The 21,770-nt window shown below is 50.6% G+C and overlaps 1 protein-coding gene across 1 annotated transcript; it reads left to right on the top strand.

Moving 5' to 3' along the window:
- Positions 1 to 6,457: 6,457 nt before the first annotated feature.
- Positions 6,458 to 7,566, top strand: LOC103720875. The gene has a single exon (XM_008810825.4). The coding sequence runs from the start codon at positions 6,548 to 6,550 to the stop codon at positions 7,379 to 7,381; it is 834 nt and encodes a 277-aa protein (XP_008809047.2). The 5' UTR covers positions 6,458 to 6,547; the 3' UTR covers positions 7,382 to 7,566.
- Positions 7,567 to 21,770: the final 14,204 nt, after the last annotated feature.

The raw sequence follows: 21,770 nt of genomic DNA, 5'->3' as shown, positions 1-21,770 counted from the left end.
GAAAATGTATCATCTTTTGCTTATTTGATTGATTCTGTTGATGTATGGCATGGTAGATTAGGACATGTTAATTTTTCTTATATCAAGAAAATGAAAGACCTAGGCTTGTTAAATAATATAACCTTTGGAAATGTGAATGATAAATGTGAAGTGTGTGTAGAATCTAAATCTACTAAAAAGAGTCATAAGTCAATAGAAAGAGAAACTGAATTACTTGGATTAATACATTCTGATTTAGGAGATTTGAAAAACACTCCAACTAGAGGAGGAAAAAGATTTTACATAACTTTTATTGATGATTATTCTAAATACACTAAGGTATATCTACTTAGGACTAAAGATGAAACTTTTGAAAAATTTCAGCAATATGTTACTGAAGTAGAAAATAAATTTAATAAGAAAATTAAAAGAATAAGGACTGATAGAGGAGGAGAATATGAGTATAATCTTTTCAATAAATTTTGTGAAGATAAAGGTATAATCCATGAGATTACCCCACCATATTCTCCTGAATCTAATGGAGTTGCTGAACGTAAAAATAGAACTCTAAAAGAAATGATGAATGCTATGTTAATAAGCTCAGGAGTACCTCTTTATTTGTGGGGGGAAGCTATTCTCTCTGCTTGTCACATTCAAAATAGAATACCTTATAAGAAAATTGGTAAGACACCCTATGAGTTATGGGAAGGTCATGTACCTAACCTTACATATCTTAAAGTGTGGGGGTGTTTGGCCAAAGTTCTATTACCTGAACCAAAGAAAAGAAAGTTGGGACCTAAAACCTTTGATTGCTTATTTATTGGTTATGCATTAAATAGTGCTGCTTATAGATTCTTGGTATTAAAATGTGAATCTAATATTATGGAACCCAACACTATAGTAGAATCTAAAAATGCTGATTTCTTTGAACATATCTTTCCTATGAAACTAGGTAAAGAAAAAATTGACTCTCAGTCTCATAATAAACAAGAAAAGGAGGCACATGAAAATTATGAAATTGATTTAAGAAAAAGTAAAAGAACTAGAAAAGAGAAAAATTTTGGAAATGATTTTTACACATTTCTTGTTGATAATGAACCTCAAACTTATAAAGAAGCAATAACTTCAGCTGATGCACCTTTTTGGAAGGAGGCTATTAATAATGAAATAGAGTCTATTATGTCTAATCATACATGGACCTTAGTTGATTTGCCTCCAGGTGCTAAATCAATTGGTTGTAAGTGGATTTTTAAAAGAAAGTTAAAACCAGATAATTCAATTGATAAGTTTAAAGCAAGATTAGTAGCAAAAGGATACTCACAAAGAAAAGATATTGATTATTTTGACACCTTTGCACCAGTTTCTAGAATTTCATCTATTAGAGTACTCATTGCATTAGCATCCATTCATAATTTAGTAATTCAGCAAATGGATGTAAAAACTGCATTCTTGAATGGAGAATTAGATGAAGAAATTTACATGGAACAACCTGAAGGTTGTGTTGTTCCTGGTAATGAGCACAAAGTTTGTAAATTAGTAAAATCCTTATATGGATTAAAACAAGCACCTAAACAATGGAATGAAAAATTTGATAAAGTATTGGTATCTAATGGCTTTCTAATTAATGAGGCTGATAAGTGTGTTTATAGTAAGGTTGTTAATAATGTTGTTGTGATCATATGTTTGTATGTTGATGATATGCTTATAATGGGAACTGATTTGAATATAGTTATAGATACTAAGAAATTTTTAGCTTCAAATTTTGATATGAAAGATATGGGTGAAGCTGATGTAATTCTTGGGATTAAAATAACAAGAAGTTCTAATGGACTTATGCTATCACAAGAACACTATATTGAGAAAATTTTAAGAAAATTTGAGCATTATGATAGTAAACCCGTATCTACTCCATATGATGCTAGTATACATTTAAGGAAAAATAAAGATAATGGTATTTTACAAATAGAATATGCTCACATCATTGGTAGTTTAATGTTTTTAGTTAACTGCACTCGTCCTGATATTGCTTATGCAGTAGGAAGATTAAGTAGGTATACTCATAATCCTAGTAAGGACCATTGGAGTGCTGTTCATAGAGTACTAAGGTACTTGAAAGGAACCATTAATTATGGTTTGTTATATCGTGGATTTCCAGCTGTACTAGAAGGGTATAGTGATGCAAATTGGATCTCTGATTCAGATGAGATGAAATCCACGAGTGGATATATCTTTACTCTTGGTGGGGGTGCAGTATCTTGGAAATCATCCAAGCAAACATGCATCGCTCGGTCTACAATGGAGTCCGAGTTTATTGCCTTAGAAAAGGCAGGTTCTGAAGCTGAATGGCTTAGAAATCTTGTGGGAGATATTCCATTATGGAATAAACCAACACTTTCTGTGTCTATTCTTTGTGATAACCAAGCTGCTATATATCGAGCTAAGAATAAAGTTTATAATGGGAAGAATAGACACATAAGGTTGAGACATAATATTGTAAGGCAGCCGCTTGATGATGGGATTATATCTCTTGAGTTTGTAAAGTCAGAGTTGAATTTGGCCGATCCTTTGACAAAACCACTAGGTAGAAAACTAGTGAGTGAAACATCGAGGGGGATGGGACTAATGCCTATATCAAAGTCAATAACGACAGAAACCCAACATGTGTGATTGGAGATCCCATGAAGCATGTTCATATGGGTAATAACAAGTCGCTAGTTGACTGTGAGTACACTATCGTATTTAATTTTGGAAAATCCATCCCTATGGTGTAGATAGTGCAAACTGCAGTAGATAAGGATGAGGTAAAGCTCTTAATGGATACCATAGTCCTTTAGGATGGTGTGTATACCTGCAGTACACACTTGATGGATCCACCTATATGGGTGTGGGAGTGGGGCCGCTTCCTATGAGAATTAGGCAGTTCTCTAAAGCACTCATGAATATCCAGGTAAGGTGCATGGCCTATTTGCACCAACCCGTTTAGAACAAGCCCAGAACTTGAGAGGTCAATGTGGGCTATGAGTCACTGTTTTACATAAAGGACTTTTGGTTCATAGAAATTTCATGTTTCACCAAAAGTTCTGTAAGTCATACTTACTAGTCCTAAAAAATGGTTCATAGTCTCAAAGACACCAATTTGATGCATTGAACTCTCGCGCTCGTTAACTTATTATTGAATTTTAAAATATGTGGGGGATTGTTGGAATATTTCAAAATTCCGAGTCTGCCCTTCTTTGTCTTTTGTCTTTTTGTCTAGTGTACTTTCTTTAGTCCCACATTGGAAAGGAACAAAACTCAAAAGATCTTTATATAGTATTCAACCTTTTAACTTGGTGAAGCAAAGAAAGAAAGTAGCCCACGTGCGCATGAGCCCAATGGAGGTCCAAGCCAAAATTGGCGAATCCGATCCGGAAACGTTTAACCGGGCGCGTTGCGATTATCACGTGCAGGGGGGACCCCCCCCCCCCCCCCCGCGTGTGGACTTCTCTGTTCTATCTTCCTGAGCGGTTCTGGGCTGTTCGATAGTATCACTGCATCTGCGGGTGTGCGCTTGGAGTGATCCAGTTGTTGTATCCTGGAGGATAGGCCGCCATTACCTGCTAGCATGCTAACAGATGCACCCCGTGACTGTCGCCATATGAGTTTCACAGGAAGTTCCGGAGAAGCCGCTGAATCTTCATCAACACAATCTTCGGAACCACTGTGTTAGACATGAGATAGACTGGCATGGGGCTCAGGACCGATCTCACCGACGTCAGCCTATCCATCATGGATAATGAGGCCGCTCTCCAACCCTCGAGTCGCTCCTGGATGCACTATACCATGTTGAGGCGCTCCGACACTCATAGTCTCCTCTCTGTGATGGAAATACCAAGATAACTGCACGGCCTCTCCTTCTCCCTCATGCCAAGGAGCCCTCCTGATAGCTTTTTTCATCCGCAACTTCGTCTTTGGATTGAAACAGATGGTAGACTTATGAAGGTTTACTATCTGATCTGATGCCTCACAGTAGTCCTCCAAAACACTTTTGAGAGCCAACGCGTCCCTCGTCCTCGCCCTGACAAGGAGGAGATAGTCGTCTGCAAACAAAAGATGGAAGATAGATGGGGCACCGAGGGCTAGCATGTAGGTATCCATCTTCCGCTCTCGATACACAGTCCGTAGTGTGCGAGATAGCACATCAGCATAAATAATGAATAGGTAAGGAGACAAGGGGCAACCTTGATGAAGCCCAATGGTGGAGTAGAAAAAAATGACGACGTCCTATTGATTAGGATATAGTCTATTCTAAACTTGTTTGGGCTTCTTTTCACATCATCTAAGATGAAACGTTTCTAAACTCTATGAGAGCTTTTACCTAATCTATATATTGAAAACTAGATTGAAATCGTCACCCCTTAACGAATATTATTTCTTAAGTCGGAAGTCAGGACTCGGGCTCAAGCCTTAAAACAGTAAGTCACATAGTTATATGCTTCTAATCTCCTCTAATTATCCTCTCTTAGCTCAAATTTCCAACCAGGAGCAAGCCGGCTGATTGCGCCTTTTATACTATTCTAACGTATTCCTTCTTGTATCCTGGCGAAAACGCCTATCCAACGAATCAGATATAGACATCAGATGTGATGGAGAATCAAAACCAGCCGGTTTGTCTTGGTTTATAAGCAACAATGGAGAACAAGAAACATCAGGATTCGGTCCAACATCAACATGCCTCGCCAGGAAACTACCTGCAGCCAAACCAACCGAATTTTATTAGTTCTTATGATGATTCACTTAGAATGTAGCACTGCTCTGTTGATTGTGACAAATCGACTCCTTCCACTAAAACTTTTATATGCATATAGTTAGGTGAAATATCAAGTGGAAAGTGCAGAATTTTGCATTATGTTTTCTTTTGACTAGAAACTGTAACCATTATGTTATTGTTGATGGTGATTGATAATTTTAATACAAGACTCGGGCTGCAAGGTGGGTCCAGAGGGGCCAAATAATAATCAGACATGATTCAATTTTAATCAAGTAGGACTCTACTTCTTGTTGCATAAATGAGAAGACAGAATGCCTATGAAGATTAAAACTCCGATTCGATAAGATCTATGATAGTTTAGATTATAGAGATCAAATCTCTCTCTCTCTCTCTCTCTCTCACACACACACACACAACTGAAAAGTAAAGCTCCATGGAAAGGATCCCATCAACCTCCTTAGTGGGAAGGGACAATTGGATTGCCTCCTAATCTCTAGTAGGTCATGCAATAGCAATGTGTTTGAAACATTGTTATGTGCATGACTACATAAGCATGGGTCCTTTGTAAAGTGGTTTTGTTAAATCTAAAATACATCATCAATCCAATCCCTATTAGCTTAATTTTTTAAAACTAGTTATTCAGTTAACGACGTTTACTGAATAATTGAATTCATTCCTCTCTTTTAACCCTAACAGCAAAAAAGAAAAGAAGGAAAAGAAAGTAAAAAAAAAAATGTTTTTGCATGATATCCTGAACTACCAATCCTGATGATTGCAACATTCAAATTCATGTCCTGGACACAACCACTGAGATACTTTACATTGCAAACTATTCTCTATTTTATTAACAGAAAATTATAGCTGCTGGTGGTATGACATTTATATGGCTTATATTGAAATATTTACAAGATTTGGTTTTATGTAATTATAGAATATGTTATAGGTAAGAGAGCAACTAGGTCAAGTTAATGTTGACTTGATTGGACTCAACATCATCTTTCTCCTCAGCTAAATCTAAATTGGAACCATAAGACTAGATGTTGATGTCACATAATGGACTTAACATCACATAATAGGCCTGAAGTCAACCAAGAGAGATGTATAGATACATTAAGAGGGAGGTAACAACCCTACGCCAATTCCATCAAGAGAGTGACAGCTCAAGTGAGGATAGATGGTAACACATTTATGGCCAAAGGATAGTGAAGTTTAGAAATATATTTTTTTCCCTGAAAAATCAAATAAGTAGTAGTAAATAGGTTGTATTAGTTTATTAAGTCAATCTAAACCTAGCAACAAACAAAATCAAAGAAATTTAATGAAGATCTCCCCTATTTTCTTAAGTCATAACTATCATTGCATCTCAAGGAAATAGTGATATGTGCAAATAAAAATTAGATTTGGGAGGAAGCTTGGGAAAGTTTTTTTCTGGCAACATAAGATGCCATCCTCATGTACAAAATATAAGTGTAGCCCCAATGTGAAGCAATATTAGAAAATTACATTTAGGATCCTATTTAATTAGATTTGGATAAAAATAACAAATAAAAAAACATGCAATATACTTGCAGCACAAATCTCACAGTCCAAATATACAGCTAACCCAAGAATGGAAATTTGTTACCTTACTCCATTTCCCAGCGGCAACCCTGCTACAACTCCTTCCAAAGTTAGAAAATCCCGCAATCCCAGTAATAAATATAGGCAACACCCAGACCCAAAGCAATGCCTTCAACTCCTCCACCCTCCCTCTGGACCAAGTGACTCTCTCTCTCTCTCTCTCTCTCTGGGGTTGTTAGTGGATAGCCGTCGCCATTAATGGCGACGAATTGGCTCAAATCCCTCAGCTGCAATTCTAACGCCGTCGCCGACGGCGTCACAAACCCCAAACCCGTCTCCAAGAAGGCCAAGAATCCACACCCCTTCGCCGCCTGCCGCCGCTCCGACTCCGTCAGAGACGTGCTCTCTCCCTTCCCAAAATATACCTCCTCACCTCTTCCCAAAATACCCTCCCTAAAGGAACCCAAACCCAAATCTAAATCTAGACCTTGTCCGCCGGTGGCGGCGGCGGCGTCCGCGGTGAGGGAGGTGGCGCCGCCGGCCAATTCGTTCCCGGCGTTGTCGGAGCTGCCGGAGGGCCACTCCTCTCGGCGGGTGGTGGAGATCATCTTCCGGTCGAGCTGGGGGAGGCCGCCGTTCGCCGGCGAGATCGAGATGCTCTTCCGGGTCCAGCACCCGCCAAAGGCCGCCGCGCGCTTCGAGGAGTACCGCTCCGCCGTCCGCTCCCGCCCCGCCGCCTCCGGCGCAGCCCGCTGCGCCGCCGACGGCAACGAGATGATGCGCTTCCACTGCGCCCCCTCCTCCGCTTCCGCCGGCGGCGGCGAGGTCTACGACGCGGCGGCCTTGGGGAAGGCGGGGGAGGGGATCCGGACCTTCGACGGGAGCGGCGGGGCCCACGCGAGCGGGGGCGGTGGGGCCGGTCGTGGGGCGATGCTTCTCTGCCGGGTCATCGCGGGCCGGGTGCGGACCGGGTCCGAACAGGGGTCGGAGACCCCGACCGGGTTCGACTCGCTACTGGTCGGGAAGGGAGAGCTACTGGTGTTCGACCCCCGGGCGGTGCTCCCTTGCTTCTTAATCATCTACAAAATATAATTATATACTCTTTCTTTCTGCATTTTGTTAGTTGTTGATCCAATTTTATTTATTTTATTTTTATGTTTCTACAAATGCTTTTAATGTGAGACGAAATTTTGTTTTCGTTTTTCTTTTTCTTCCAATATACCATCTGGATTCGCAAATGATGTAATATAATTTTATTCAAATACTCGAGTTAAGCATCTGTCTTTTGTCTCCATCTGTAGATTGCAATGCTTGTTAATACCTGTGCAGTAAATCTCTAATTTGTCTTTTGTTTATATCTTATTTGTGTCGTAGATTGTTTTGGGGTCATGCTTTTGTCCTACTACTAGAGTCAATGGTATTTTTGGAGTCTAGTAGGGTTTGATGGAGTGAAGTTTGATTTGAGGTATTTTCTCTAAAATAGGTTTCGATTATTTTATGCGAGACTAATGATTATCCTAATGAAATATATTTGTTTTCGAGGTAACTAAAATTATGTGAGTTTAGTTTCCTAATAAATGAGGTCAATAAGATGTAATATAGATGGCTATGATTCCTAAGTTTGATCAGTTTTTTTATATTAATTATTCATATTTTAGATAAATACACTCAAATTTCAAGGGGTGTACTTTTATTCCTTTCTATCTCTTAACTACATGAGGTAATTATTTGAGATCAAATTACTTGTAGAGGAGAGAAGAATGTGGAGATGATGTCCTTCAGTTTCACATACAGAGTATGCTCGAAAGTTTAGGTGTGAATGTTAGACTAGATGCACAAACTCTAGGAGTGACACTATTGTTGGGGGAATAAGATTTTTCCCCCAAGTGACACGAATGCCCCCAAGAAGCCGCACAATCGCCGACCCTGAACAGCCGAAGTCGGCGTCCGACCTCGGAACACCCGACCTCAAGACATCCGACCCAGGAAAATCTTGATGCTCAAGGTCTACCCTTGTCAGCCACCTACTACGGCCGTACTCCTCCGAGGTCCAACTGAGGACCATACCCTGCCACTGCTTCAGCATTTATTGCGCATGGCCGCTGTAACCCTCCGGTTCACTCTACAATTAATGTGGATCTCCGGCTTACTCCACCATTAATGCGGATCTCCGGCTTACTCGACAATTAATGTGGATCTCCGGCTTACTCCACGATTAATGCGGATCTCCGGCTTACTCGACAATTAATGCGGATCTCCGGCTTACTCCACAATTAATGCGCATGGCTCCTGTCATCTACGGACTCTCAGCTCTCCACGGCAAGTTAGCCCAGCAAAGTCTGGTCAACCATGATAAGTCTCTGATCTCGGCCATACCTCCGACACCAATGCAATGATTCGCCTGGTAGCGTACTGGTTCGGGTCGTACGACGCCCTCACCGCCGACATCAGCACAATGATTCGCCTGACCGTGCGCCGACCTGAGCCACATGCCGAGCCGTACTATGGCCTCGCCCTGTTACATCACAGGTAAACCGACCCCCACCTATAAAAGGGAGCCTTGGCTTCTCAGGAGGGGGTTGGGAAATTCCGCGCCTTACAAGCACTGTTCATCTCCTCCTTACACTATCTGCCCCCTCCCTGACTTGAGCGTCGGAGGGCCGGCGCCGGAAAACCCGGCCACCGGTTTGTCTGCAGGCACACCAAACGGAGGACGCCGCTCCCCGACGGATCGCCGCCTCGCCGTGAGGACCCCCAGCTCCCTCTCTCCGGCCACCCCAAGCGGAGGACGCCGCCCGCCGACTGGTCGCCGCCCCGCCGTGGTGACCCGCTGCTCCCTCTCACTCGGCCGAAGATTGCCCCCGGGTCCAATTTCCAGCAACAGTTGGCGCTAGAGGAAGGGCCCGAGTAGCAGTCATGAAGTTGAGAAGTAAGGGAGCCTCCAACGTCTCCCGGCGTCCCCCGCAAAGTCCTGGACGCTCCGTCCAGAATTCTCCAACTCCGGCTGACCCAATTCCTCAGGTCCAGCCGGAACAGTTCAACGCCTTAGTACAGCAAGTCCAGGCCCTGGCCGCCGCCGTTCAGGGCCTGCGACGCGAGGAAGCTTTACCAACGCTTCCCCCGCGGGCCCAGTTCCCGCCGGAATTTCCTCCCAACGGCCCGGTTCTCCCCGGCCAGAATTTACATGGCTCCTCCAGAGCCAATAACGAGGAGCGGACTTCCCCCCAGAGAGAGCTGCCGGGGGAAGATCTCGACAGAAGACTCCAGCCTTCTGAGGCTGAGTCAGCTCCGGACCGCCGTGAGCCGGTGCAAACCACGGCAACAATTCCGCAGGCAGGGGAGCTCGACCGAAAAGTTGAGCATCTGGAGCGCCAGATCGCGGTACTCCACAGCAAGAAGGCGAGGCAAGAGGGAGACTTTGAGTTCACTACCAAGTCCCCCTTCTCCAGCCGGATCGAGGATGAGCCGGTTCCCGCGAGGTTCAAAATGCCTCAGATGGAGCCCTACAGCGGAATCACCGACCCTCTCGACCACTTGGAGAGCTATCGGGCCCTCATGGCCCTACAAGGGTCCTCGGAGGCCATACTTTGCAAGGCCTTCCCAGCAACCCTCCGAGGGACCGCTCGGCTTTGGTTTTCTGGACTGAAGCCGAACACGGTGTCCTCTTTTGAGCAACTCGGCAGGCAGTTCGCCACCAACTTTGCTGCCAGCCGGCGCCAGCGACGGACGTCAGACTCCCTCCTCGACATCAAACAGAAAGAGGGGGAGTCCCTCAAGGAATACCTGGACCGCTTCACCGCCGCCACATGGGAGGTTCGCGAGCTAGACCAGTCGATAGCCATGTCGGCTCTGAAGACTGGGGTTCGCTCCTACCGATTCCTCTTCTCCATCGAGAAGAGCTTCCCGGCCGACTTCACCGAAATGTTGGCCCGGGCCCGGAAGTATGCCAAGGCCGAGGAGGCAGTTGCCTCTAGGCGGGGAGCAATTGAGCCCGCCTCTAAGAAGCAGAAGAAGCGCCGCGAGGAGCGCGACCGACAAAGGAGCCGATCCCCCGTCGAAAGAAGAATCTCCTCAGACTGAGGAGCCCGCCCCGTCAGCAGGGGCGACCTCAGCAGAGGACCCCTCCTCGACTGAGGTCCCCACCACGGCCTCGGACGTACTCGGGGAGGTACGAGAACTATACACCCGTCAACGCCCCCCGGGCCGAGATCCTGATGGAAATCGAGGGTCGGGACTTCTTCCGACCCCCGCCGCCTATGCGAGACACGGGATTTCTCCGTAATCCCAGGAAGTACTGTCGCTTCCACCGAGACCGTGGGCACGACACGGAGGACTGCTTCCAGCTCTGGGACGAGATAGAAGCACTCATCCGTCGAGGAGTACTCAACCGGTTCGTGAGAAACCGGCGCGAGGAAAGGAGGCCGGCGGAGGATGTCGTACCAACCAAAAATCCGGACGACAACAGGCCCATTGCCGGCACCATCAACATGATTGGAAGGGCCTCAGCAGGAGCAGCCGCCCCGGGAGCACCCCCGAAACGCCCACGCACTGATGAAGTCATCTCGTTCTCGGACGAGGACTTAGAAGGGGTCGAGACCCCTCATGATGACGCTGTGGTCATCTCAATGATTGTAAATAAGTTTGATGTAAAGCGTGTCCTAGTTGACAACGGAAGCTCAGCCAACATTTTGTATTATCATGCCTCCCAAAAAATGGGGTTGACAGAAGGACATCTCCGGAGGATCAACGCCCCACTGGTCGGGTTCATCGGAGATTCGGTCCCGGTCGAAGGTGAGACCAGCTTCCTTGTCACAGTTGGCCTCGCCCCCCGGGAGAGTACTGTGAGGACGGACTTTCTGGTGGTTCGACTGCCCTCGGTCTACAACGCCATCCTTGGGCGGCCAGGGCTGAATGCCCTTCGAGCCGTAGTTTCAACCCACCATCTGCTCATGCGGTTCCCCACCGGCCAAGGAGTAGGCGAGGTCCGAGGAGACCAGCTGGTCGCCAAGCAATGCTACACGGCGGCCCACGGAGTAAAGCAACCGACCGAGGCGACAATTCAGCCAACGGGCCCTTCATTGCCCATAGAAACCCTCGATGCGAGGGACACCCTCTGGAAGAAGCAAGTAGAGCCCGGTGAGCTTCTTGTTCAAGTTCCACTAAAAGAAAATTTTCCCGAGCTAACCGTGCAGGTCGGCTCCGGCCTCGGCGCCCGCGAGAGGGATCGCCTCGTCAGCTTCCTGCGGGACAATGCTGACGTCTTCGCCTGGTCGCCTGCGGACGTGCCGGGAATTGACCCTGAGGTCATGGTTCACCGACTCCAGGTGAGGCCAACCAGCAGGCCTGTAAAGCAGAAGAAAAGGGGCTCCGCCCCGGAACGGCAACGTGCTGCGGCCGAGGAGGTGGACAAACTCCTCGGAGCCGGCTTCATCCGAGAGGTCTCCTACTCGGACTGGCTCGCCAACGTAGTCCTCGTAAAGAAGGCCAACGAGAAATGGCGTATGTGCGTGGACTACACCGACCTGAACAAGGCCTGCCCGAAAGACAGCTTTCCCCTTCCAAGCATCGACCAGCTCGTCGACTCTACTTCAGGGCACCAACTGCTAACTTTTATGGACGCCTTTTCAGGGTACAATCAAATCCGAATGGCGCCAGAAGACGAGGAGAAGACGGCCTTCATCACCGATAAGGGCACCTACTGCTACAAGGTGATGCCCTTTGGCCTGAAAAACGCTGGGGCCACCTATCAGAGACTGGTCAGCCAAATTTTCAAAGACCAGATCGGCCGAAATATGGAAGTCTACGTGGACGACATGCTGGTGAAAAGCCGAGCGGCGGAACACCACATAGCCGATCTCGACGAGACATTCGCCAAGCTCAGAAGATACAAAATGAAGCTCAACCCGGCGAAATATGCGTTCGGGGTCACCTCGGGCAAGTTCCTGGGTTTCATAGTGACCCAGCGCGGAATTGAAGCCAACCCGGAGAAAATCCGGGCACTGCAAGAGATGTCGCCTCCGAAGACAGTTAAGGAGGTGCAGCGGCTCGCAGGGCGAGTTGCCGCCTTGGGAAGGTTCGTCTCTCGATCAGCCGAGCGCTGCCTTCCTTTCTTCAAGAGCCTCAAACGGCCGAAAGACTTCCGGTGGTCAGAAGAATGCCAGTGAGCCTTTGAAGAGCTCCGGAGCCTTCTGGCCTCTCCCCCGCTGCTCACCAAGCCCCAGAAGGGCGAGGTCCTTTATTTATACTTGTCCGTCTTCCCAGCTGCAGTGAGCTCAGTCCTCGTCCGGGAAGAGGACAAGCTCCAAAAGCCGGTCTATTACACCAGCTGGGTTCTCAGGGATGCTGAGACCCGATATTCTAAACTTGAGAAGACCATCTTCGCTCTCATCATCTCGGCTCGGAGACTCAGGCCTTACTTCCAAGCCCACACAATAGCTATATTGACCGACCAGCCTATGAAGCAAATATTGCAAAGGTCGGATCGTGCGGGGAGGATCGCCAAATGGGCGGTTGAGCTCGGGGAATTTGACCTCGAGTATCGGCCCAGGCCGGCTATCAAGGCCCAAATACTCGCCGACTTCATCGTGGAGTGTACTCTGCCGGACGACCCCGAGTTGCCACCCGTATCCGCGGAGGAAGCCCCGAGGCAGCCATAGGTCCTGCACTCGGACGGATCTTCAACCTCGGGGGGTAGCGGAGCCGGACTCATCCTCACCAGTCCAGACGGAGTAGTGGCCGAGCAAGCCTTGCGCCTCGAATTTCCGGCCTCGAACAATGAGGCCGAGTATGAGGCTCTCATCGCCGGGCTCAAGCTGGCGAAAGAACTGAAAGTGGAAGACCTGACGGCCTTCAGCGACTCCCAGCTGGTAGTGAACCAGATCCAAGGAGACTTTGAAGCTAAAGAGCCATCCATGCAAAAGTATCTCCAAAAGGTGCGGGAACTTACGTCTGCCCTGAATTCTTTCAATATTCAGTACATTCTCAGGGCGGAAAACTTCAGGGCAGACCAGCTGTCCAAATTGGCAACCTCCCGCATGAGCGAGCTTCCCAAGGGAACAACGCTCGAGTATCTTCAGATCCCCAGCACGGAGGAACCCGAGCCCACCATGTGCATCGACTCCGAGCCAAGCTGGATCGATGGGCTCGTTTGCTACCTCCAAGACGGGACCCTACCTCATGACGAGACGGAGGCTCGCCGAATCAAGCGCCAAGCCCCCCGGTATGTCCTGTACGAGAATAGACTTTATCGTCGATCATTCACTTCTCCCCTTCTCAGATGCCTCCGCCCCTCCGAGGCGGACTATGCCCTCCGAGAGGTCCATGAAGGGATCTGTGGAAATCACATGGGGAGTCGGGCACTGGCCCACAAGATCCTGCGGCAAGGATATTACTGGCCCACACTCCAGAAGGATGCGACGGATTTCGTCCGGAAATGCGATCGGTGCCAGCGAAACGCCAATATCCAGCGCCGACCTTCGGCCCTGCTGACTTCTATCATCGCCCCCTGGCCATTTGCCCAATGGGGGATCGACATCCTGGGGCCCTTTCCCCAAGCCTCCGGACAAAGAAAGTTCCTGGTTGTCTCCATCGACTACTTCACCAAATGGGTCGAGGCCGAACCTGTCGCCCGGATCACCGAGCAAAAGATGCGGGACTTCGTGTGGAAGTCCATAATCTGCAGATTCGGACTACCCCGTATCCTTATATCCGACAATGGTCGACAATTTGACAATGTTCATTTCAGGAAATTTTGCTCCGAGCTCGGCATTGATCACCGCTTCACCTCGGTTGCTCACCCCCAGACAAACGAGGAAACTGAGGTAACTAACCGCACTATTTTGCAGGGACTCAAGGCTAGGCTTGATCGGTCCAAAGGACAGTGGGTCGAGGACTTGTACAATGTCCTTTGGGCATACCGGACCACGTTCCGACTGCCCACGGGAGAGACCCCCTTCAACCTAGCATACGGCACTGAGGCCGTCATCCCGTTGGAGATCGGCCTGCCTTCTCTAAGGGTGGAGCATTATGACCCCGACACCAATTCCTCCCAGCTCAGGAGCAACTTGGACCTCGTCGAAGAGACACGAGAGGTCGCCTGGGTCCGCATGGCAAGATACCAACAGCGAACGGCCCAATACTACAACTCCAGAGTCAAGCCCAAGCTCTTCAAAGTAGGGGACCTCGTCCTCAGGAGAGCCGAGGCTTCTCAACCGACCGAGCAAGGAAAGCTCGCCCCGAATTGGGAAGGGCCGTATAGAATCGCCCGGGTACAACGACCAGGGGCGTACAAATTGAAGTCCCTGGAGGGGACTCTGATCCCGCGAAGCTGGAACTCCGAGAATCTACGAATGTACCACCAATGAAACTCCTAGGGGTTCAAGACAATTAGGACAATGGATTCAGCTTCCTTTTTGCAAATAATTCTCTCATTTTGATGACTGTAATTCTCTTCTAATGTTGGGTCGTCTGTGATCCTCAGATTCTCCGGCCAAAATCGGAATGCCCCGAGGCTCGACCGTAGAGTCCCAAACTCCCTCGACCTCGAGAAGTATCGCAGGACGACGAAACGTCGACCGGCGCAAGATTCCCTCGACTAAGGTCGGGATGCCCCGAGGGTCGACCGTAGAGTCCCAAACTCCCTCGACCTCGGGACGAAGCCGTGAGGGGTGGAAAGGGTGGTTCCACCCGGGGCGCCACAAAGTGGACCCCCGGGAGCGGTCGACGATCCCCGATCCCCTGACAAACGATTCCTCGACTAAGGTCGGGATGCCCCGAGTGTCGACCGTAGAGAACCAGACTCCCTCGACCTCGGGAAGCGTCGCAGGTTGGCAGAGCGTGCCCAGACCCACCGACCTGACGAACGATCCCTCGACTAAGGTCGGGATGCCCCGAGGGTCGACCGTAGAGTCTCAAACTCCCTCGACCTCGGGACGAAGCCGTGAGGGGTGGAAAGGGTGGTTCCACCCGGGGCGCCACAAAGTGGACCCCTGGGAGCGGTCGACGATCCCCGATCCCCTGACAAACGATTCCTCGACTAAGGTCGGGATGCCCCGAGTGTCAACCGTAGAGAACCAGACTCCCTCGACCTCGGAAAGCGTCGCAGGTCGGTAGAGCGTGCCCAGACCCACCGACCTGACGAACGATCCCTCGACTAAGGTCGGGATGCCCCGAGGGTCGATCGTAGAGTCTCAAACTCCCTCGACCTCGGGACGAAGCCGTGAGGGGTGGAAAGGGTGGTTCCACCCGGGGCGCCACAAAGTGGACCCCCGGGAGCGGTCGACGATCCCCGATCCCCTGACAAACGATTCCTCGACTAAGGTCGGGATGCCCCAAGTGTCAACCGTAGAGAACCAGACTCCCTCGACCTCGGGAAAGCGTCGCAGGTCGGTAGAGCGTGCCCAGACCCACCGACCTGACGAACGATCCCTCGACTAAGGTCGGGATGCCCCGAGGGTCGACCGCTGAGTTCCAAACTCCCTCGACCTCGGGAACAAAGCCGTGAGGGGTGGAAAGGGTGGTTCCACCCGGGGTGCCACAAAGTGGACTCCCGGGAGCGGTCGACGATCCCCGATCTCCGAAGCGGACAATACTTTCTGAAGCAGAGCTCTGCCATTGAACTAGCGCGCACCCTACTTCGGTAGAGCGCCCACAGGCCCGCCGACCTGACACAAGACTCCTCAACTAAGGTTGGGGCGCCCCGGGGTCCGACCAGAGGGACTCAAGCTCCCTCGACCTCGAAAAGAACTGTAGATCAATAAAGCCTCCCCAGATCCTCTCAACTTCGGTGGGTGTCGTCGGGTCCGTGAGAAGCCCGAGCCCCCTTACAAGTCAAAAATGACTCCGGAGGACGACGAGGAAGGGAAGCAACCTACTCCGCCATGTGAAACACAACTCCGAGAATGCAAGAGGTACATCTAATTCGATGCCCTCCTTGTCAAATTTTATCTACATACCGCTAATCATCTAACGTTGGAGTCCTATCTCGCCCCAAAGTCGGGCTACTCCAATGGGTCGGCTTAAGACCGATCTCCTAACTACATTATGCATGCTCCGTTCGACAAGTCTCCACTCGTCAAGTCTCAACTTGAACAAAGTCTTCGTAAGTTAGGGCCCAACTCGGCCCCCATACATAGACTCCGATGTCTAGCTGAGAAAGCGGTCCCGGCCGCAAGTGCACCAGCCGAACACAGATACTAAGGCGATCTTCAGAGATTCCAGCCTTACTCACTGAAATCTCGGCAGAGTCCGAGAACAATAACTATGAAAACCTTCGGCGATAATTCGACTATTAGCCCGCGCTCCCTACAAAGGACCCGGAAGTCAAGTTTGGAAACCCGACTAGACTCCCCCGAATAGCGGCACGAACAGACCTAGCCTGGTCCTACTCGAAGGGCTAAGGCCCGACCTCAATGCCTTGGAATTTTCCTAAAGGCCGAACGTGACGACTTTCGCGATTCTAAGATCCGAGTTATAGGACTTAGAAAATTTTCTGGAAACCTAAGCTCGGAGCTCCCTTTGCTCGGAATGACTAAGATCCGAGAAGGCTAAGATATAACTCAGGAAAAGGGCAACTTCGTTAAGTAGCCCGAGAACTAAAATACAGAGTTAGAGGTCGTCGAGGCGGTTAGCTAAAACTCTAGCCTCATTCACGACAAGGAAGGGAAAGACGAGCACAAAATGACAAAAGTATTTTTCATTGACAAAGGGCCGGAAGGCCAATTACAAAATTGGAGGTCGGCCATTCAAGAGCCGACCTCGGATACAATGAAAAAGAAAAAATACGCCAAGTCTTAAGCGGCGGCAGCAATATCCGCGGGGTCGTCCACGGTGATGGCCTCGGGACCTTCAGCCGGCACAGGCTCGGGGTCTTCTCCAACTGGCTTAGCACTTCTCAGATCATGCCATCCCCCTTCCCGTTTCAAGTCAGCACCTTTCTTTCTCTCTGACTTGTCTTGCCCACGCTTCTTTAGCATCTCTATCAGGGAAGGATCCATCTTCTCCACCTGTGCCTCCACAATCTCGTCCGCTGACATGAAAAAATGCGCCAAGCCTTAAGCGGCGGCAGCTACATCCGGGGGATCGTCTGGCACTGTGATGACCTTGGGATCTTCAGCCGGCACAGGCTCGGGATCGGGGGCAGGGGCCTCGGGTGCCGCCTCCGGGACGTCGTCCGTCTCGGTCGCCGGTGCCGCCTCCGGGACGCCGTCCGTCTCGGCCGCCCTCGTCGAAGGCTCGGCGGGGTCTTGTTCGTACAATCCTGCCTCGGATGTCAAAATGGCAGGAAGGTCTTCCGTGTCGGACCCGTAGCCCAAGTCCATCCTCGAACGGACCGTCGAAAAGTCGTACTGGGGGCAGTACCGGATCACCTGCAGCCGGAAGTTCTCGAAACTCCGGAGAAACCCGTCGACCGTCTCCTCCTCTAACATGTCGCGGAACTCCTGCGACCCCTTGAAGAGCTCCACGGCATGATCAGCTCGCTCGAGTGCCCTCCTCTCTCGGGCCTCGAGCTGCTCGATTCGGAGGCGGGAAACCCCGTCCTCATACTTGAGGCCCGCAACCTCGGATTGGACCTCCCCCAAGCGCGCCTCCGAGGCGCGCAAGGCCGACCTGGTTAGGGCATGAGCAGCCTTCTCCTCCTTGAGCCCCTCCGCCATAGCGAGGCGCTCGGCCTCGGTGGCCGCCCTCCGAGCCTCGGCCTCGGCCAACGCCGCCTCCAGCTCAGCGATCCTTTTCTTAGCCGGCTCCAATTGCCGGCTGACCCGCCGGGTCTCTTCCTGACATCCCCGGGCGATGAACACCAGGGAATCGAGCTCGTGAATATGCTGTAAAGAAAGAGACAAAATGATCGTGAGTTAAAAACATCTGGACTCGCTAATAACTTTAAGGAAATCAAGAAAAGGACTTACCCGGGCAGTGTTGCAGTAGACACTGTCAACAATGTCCTCCAACGGAATGTTCCGGAACTCGGCCCGGTCCGCCGGAAGCATCGTACGCCGAAACACGACGCGTGCGACCTCAGCATCATGAATAGCCGAACTCCCCACAGGGATAGGGGAGTCCGGCTCATCCGACTCCTCTTCGAAGTACCTTGAGGAGCTCGGCGCGTCCGGCCTCGGGACCCTGGGGCCGCTTGCCTCAGGGCCCCTGGTCGGCTCGGGCCCCGGGCGCTGTGAGGAACCCGAAGCCGGGCCCTCCCGCTGGGAAACGGGGGCAGGGCAAGGAGGGGCCGACGGGCCCGCGTCGTCGACGACCCGCGCCCGCCTCGGGTCGGCTGAGGAGGCCCCCGCCTCGGGGCCGCTCGTCTCGGCCGACGTAGAAGCGCCGGCCAGCCTCGCCTTCTTCCGAGGCTGGGGCATAGCTCCCCCGGCCTCGGCCTCCCGCCTCCTCAGGCGAGAAAAAAGCGACGTATTGCTGGTCGGCATATGGGGAAATATCTGAAATCAAAAATATCATCAAGTGTTAGACCATTAGCAGTAAAAACAAAGGACAAAAAAAAAGTAATGTAACTACCCTTACCCTCGGGGCGCGCCGAGCTCAGACCCACGCTCGCCAGGGCGTCCTCCCGTAGGAGCTCGGTCAGGTCGTAGCCCTTCCCGAGGGCTCGGAGAGAATCTAGGGTCCTCTGCTCCCTCCCCGAGGGCTCGGAGAGCTTGTTAAGGGCCTTCAACCGAGGGTGTCCCCACCTCGGATTAAACCCCCACGGCGCCTCAGACGCCAGAAAGAAAAATTTCCCCTTCCACTCGTGTATAGAGGAAGGGGCCTCGCGGAAGAGCGACATACCGCCTCGGAAGGCAAAGTATAGCCACTCCGCGTCCGCCGGATTCTTCTTCAACAGAAAACACCGGCGGAAAATACTCACTGAAATCGGGACCCCATGCCCAAGGCACAGAGACAGGAACCCGATGATGGTTCTCCACGAGTTCGGAGCGAGCTGTGCTGGGACAAGTTGGTACTTGACCAGCAAGTCGTTCACAAACCTGTGGACAGGGAACCGCAGGCCGGCCCAGAGGGTCTCGCAGTGAATCGCGATCCGACCTGGGGGCGGCCGCGTCACCCTGTCTTCCGGCCCCGCAGTTTCGAGACGAAACCCGGGCTGGAAGAAAAACCGGAAGCGGATTAACTCCAACTCCTCCCCTGACAGGCTGGACCCTACCTCCTCCGGACCAAGACCCATTTCACAGGAGAGCGAAATAAAATTAAAAGCAGAGGATGAAAACTGGGAGGAAAAAAGGAAGGGGAACCCTAGCAGTTGCAGGGTAGGAACCTACTAGACATTGCCGGAAATCGCTCCGGGCACCGACGGCGAGGATCGGTTGAGGAAGGAAGCGAGGAAGAAAGATAACGAAAATAAGAGGCAGCCAAATAAAACCTTTAGGGCAAACTCGAGGGGTTTATATAGACCCCCTCGGCGGTCCAGATCGGCAGGGTCGGTTCCCATCCCCCGATCGGATTGCGCCACGTGTTGACCTCGGAGACCGAGGCACCGTATTCACTCCGGATCAATAAATCGGGTACGAAATCGAAGCCCTGTCCCATCAGATCTCGGAGCCTCATTATGGGTCCGCAGAATCGAATCGCCTTGAAGAACGAACGGACGGCACCTCCGCTCCCCTCATTTAATAAGGCCCTGGGGCACGTGGAGCCCCGACGTAGCCTTCACCTCGCCGGATCCATGATCCAGTAATACGAGATCGGAAGCGTCCGATCCTAGGTCATGCCGCGTGTCCGTTTTGAACCCCGTAACGGCACACTCATTCATGAGCGGAGAGTCTCGATTACGGGATCGAGGCGTCGCCTCGTCGAGCCCAAGGACCCTCATCATGGGTCCGCCGCACGAAGCGATCTTGGCGATCCAAGAGATGCCACCCCCGTTACACCCGCTCCGAGAAACGTAAGGATACGGGCTCCACCATAAGTTCGCTGAATAAAGCAACCTCGAAACGCCCAAGGGCGCGGGTCTCGCCATAAACACTCCGAGAAATACAAGGGCGCGGACGAGATTCGCCCCCTAACTCTAATGACAGACTTTTCTTCCCACGTCCGAGCCCGCAAGCCGCTCGAACTCGGAAGTCGGGGGGTAGTGTTGGGGGAATAAGATTTTTCCCCCAAGTGACACGAATGCCCCCAAGAAGCCGCACAATCGCCGACCCTGAACAGCCGAAGTCGGCGTCCGACCTCGGAACGCCCGACCTCAAGACATCCGACCTAGGAAAATCTTGATGCTCAAGGTCTACCCTTGTCAGCCACCTACTACGGCCGTACTCCTCCGAGGTCCAACTGAGGACCATACCCTGGCACTGCTTCAGCATTTATTGCGCATGGCCGCTGTAACCCTCCGGTTCACTCTACAATTAATGTGGATCTCCGGCTTACTCCACCATTAATGCGGATCTCCGGCTTACTCGACAATTAATGTGGATCTCCGGCTTACTCCACCATTAATGCGGATCTCCGGCTTACTCGACAATTAATGCGGATCTCCGGCTTACTCCACAATTAATGCGCATGGCTCCTGTCATCTACGGACTCTCAGCTCTCCACGGCAAGTTAGCCCAGCAAAGTCTGGTCAACCATGATAAGTCTCTGATCTCGGCCATACCTCCGACACCAATGCAATGATTCGCCTAGTAGCGTACTGGTTCGGGTCGTACGACGCCCTCACCGCCGACATCAGCATAATGATTCGCCTGACCGTGCGCCGACCTGAGCCACATGCCGAGCCGTACTATGGCCTCGCCCTGTTACATCACAGGTAAACCGACCCCCACCTATAAAAGGGAGCCTTGGCTTCTCAGGAGGGGGTTGGGAAATTCCGCGCCTTACAAGCACTGTTCATCTCCTCCTTACACTATCTGCCCCCTCCCTGACTTGAGCGTCGGAGGGCCGGCGCCGGAAAACCCGGCCACCGGTTTGTCTGCAGGCACACCAAACGGAGGACGCCGCTCCCCGACGGATCGCCGCCTCGCCGTGAGGACCCCCAGCTCCCTCTCTCCGGCCACCCCAAGCGGAGGACGCCGCCCGCCGACTGGTCGCCGCCCCGCCGTGGTGACCCGCTGCTCCCTCTCACTCGGCCGAAGATTGCCCCCGGGTTCAATTTCCAGCAACAGATGTGAGGTATTGAGAAGATACTAATAGCTTGCAAATATGTGCATAGATATTTTTTTTCCAAGGGCAGTAGATTAACCATCCACATTATTATCCAAATAAATCTTTATTGTCCATGAGAAAATTTGCTCTCTAGAATTGTAAGAATATCAACATCCTCTTTTATGTGCATGACAATAAATCAGCAGTATATACAAACCTTTAGAATTTCACAATTTCTCAACTATAATAATGTGCCGATAATTTGAAACAAATTTTAAAAAATTTGGGCTTATCCTCTGATACTAGTCCTTCTCTTTTGCTTGTATATATGGTTTCTCATAATTGAAATCATAAAGGGCAGCATCAATTATATTGAGTCGACTTAAGATATATT

Source organism: Phoenix dactylifera, chromosome 17, assembly GCF_009389715.1.
Source record: "Phoenix dactylifera cultivar Barhee BC4 chromosome 17, palm_55x_up_171113_PBpolish2nd_filt_p, whole genome shotgun sequence".
Taxonomy (NCBI): Eukaryota; Viridiplantae; Streptophyta; class Magnoliopsida; order Arecales; family Arecaceae; genus Phoenix; species Phoenix dactylifera.
The sequence above is the reverse complement of the archived record's forward strand: the minus strand, read 5'-3'. Positions and strand labels throughout refer to the sequence as shown.

Coding starts and splice junctions, on each gene's coding strand:
- LOC103720875 (XM_008810825.4), top strand. CDS start 6,548: ATGGCGACGAATTGGCTCAAATCCCTCAGCTGCAATTCTAACGCCGTC.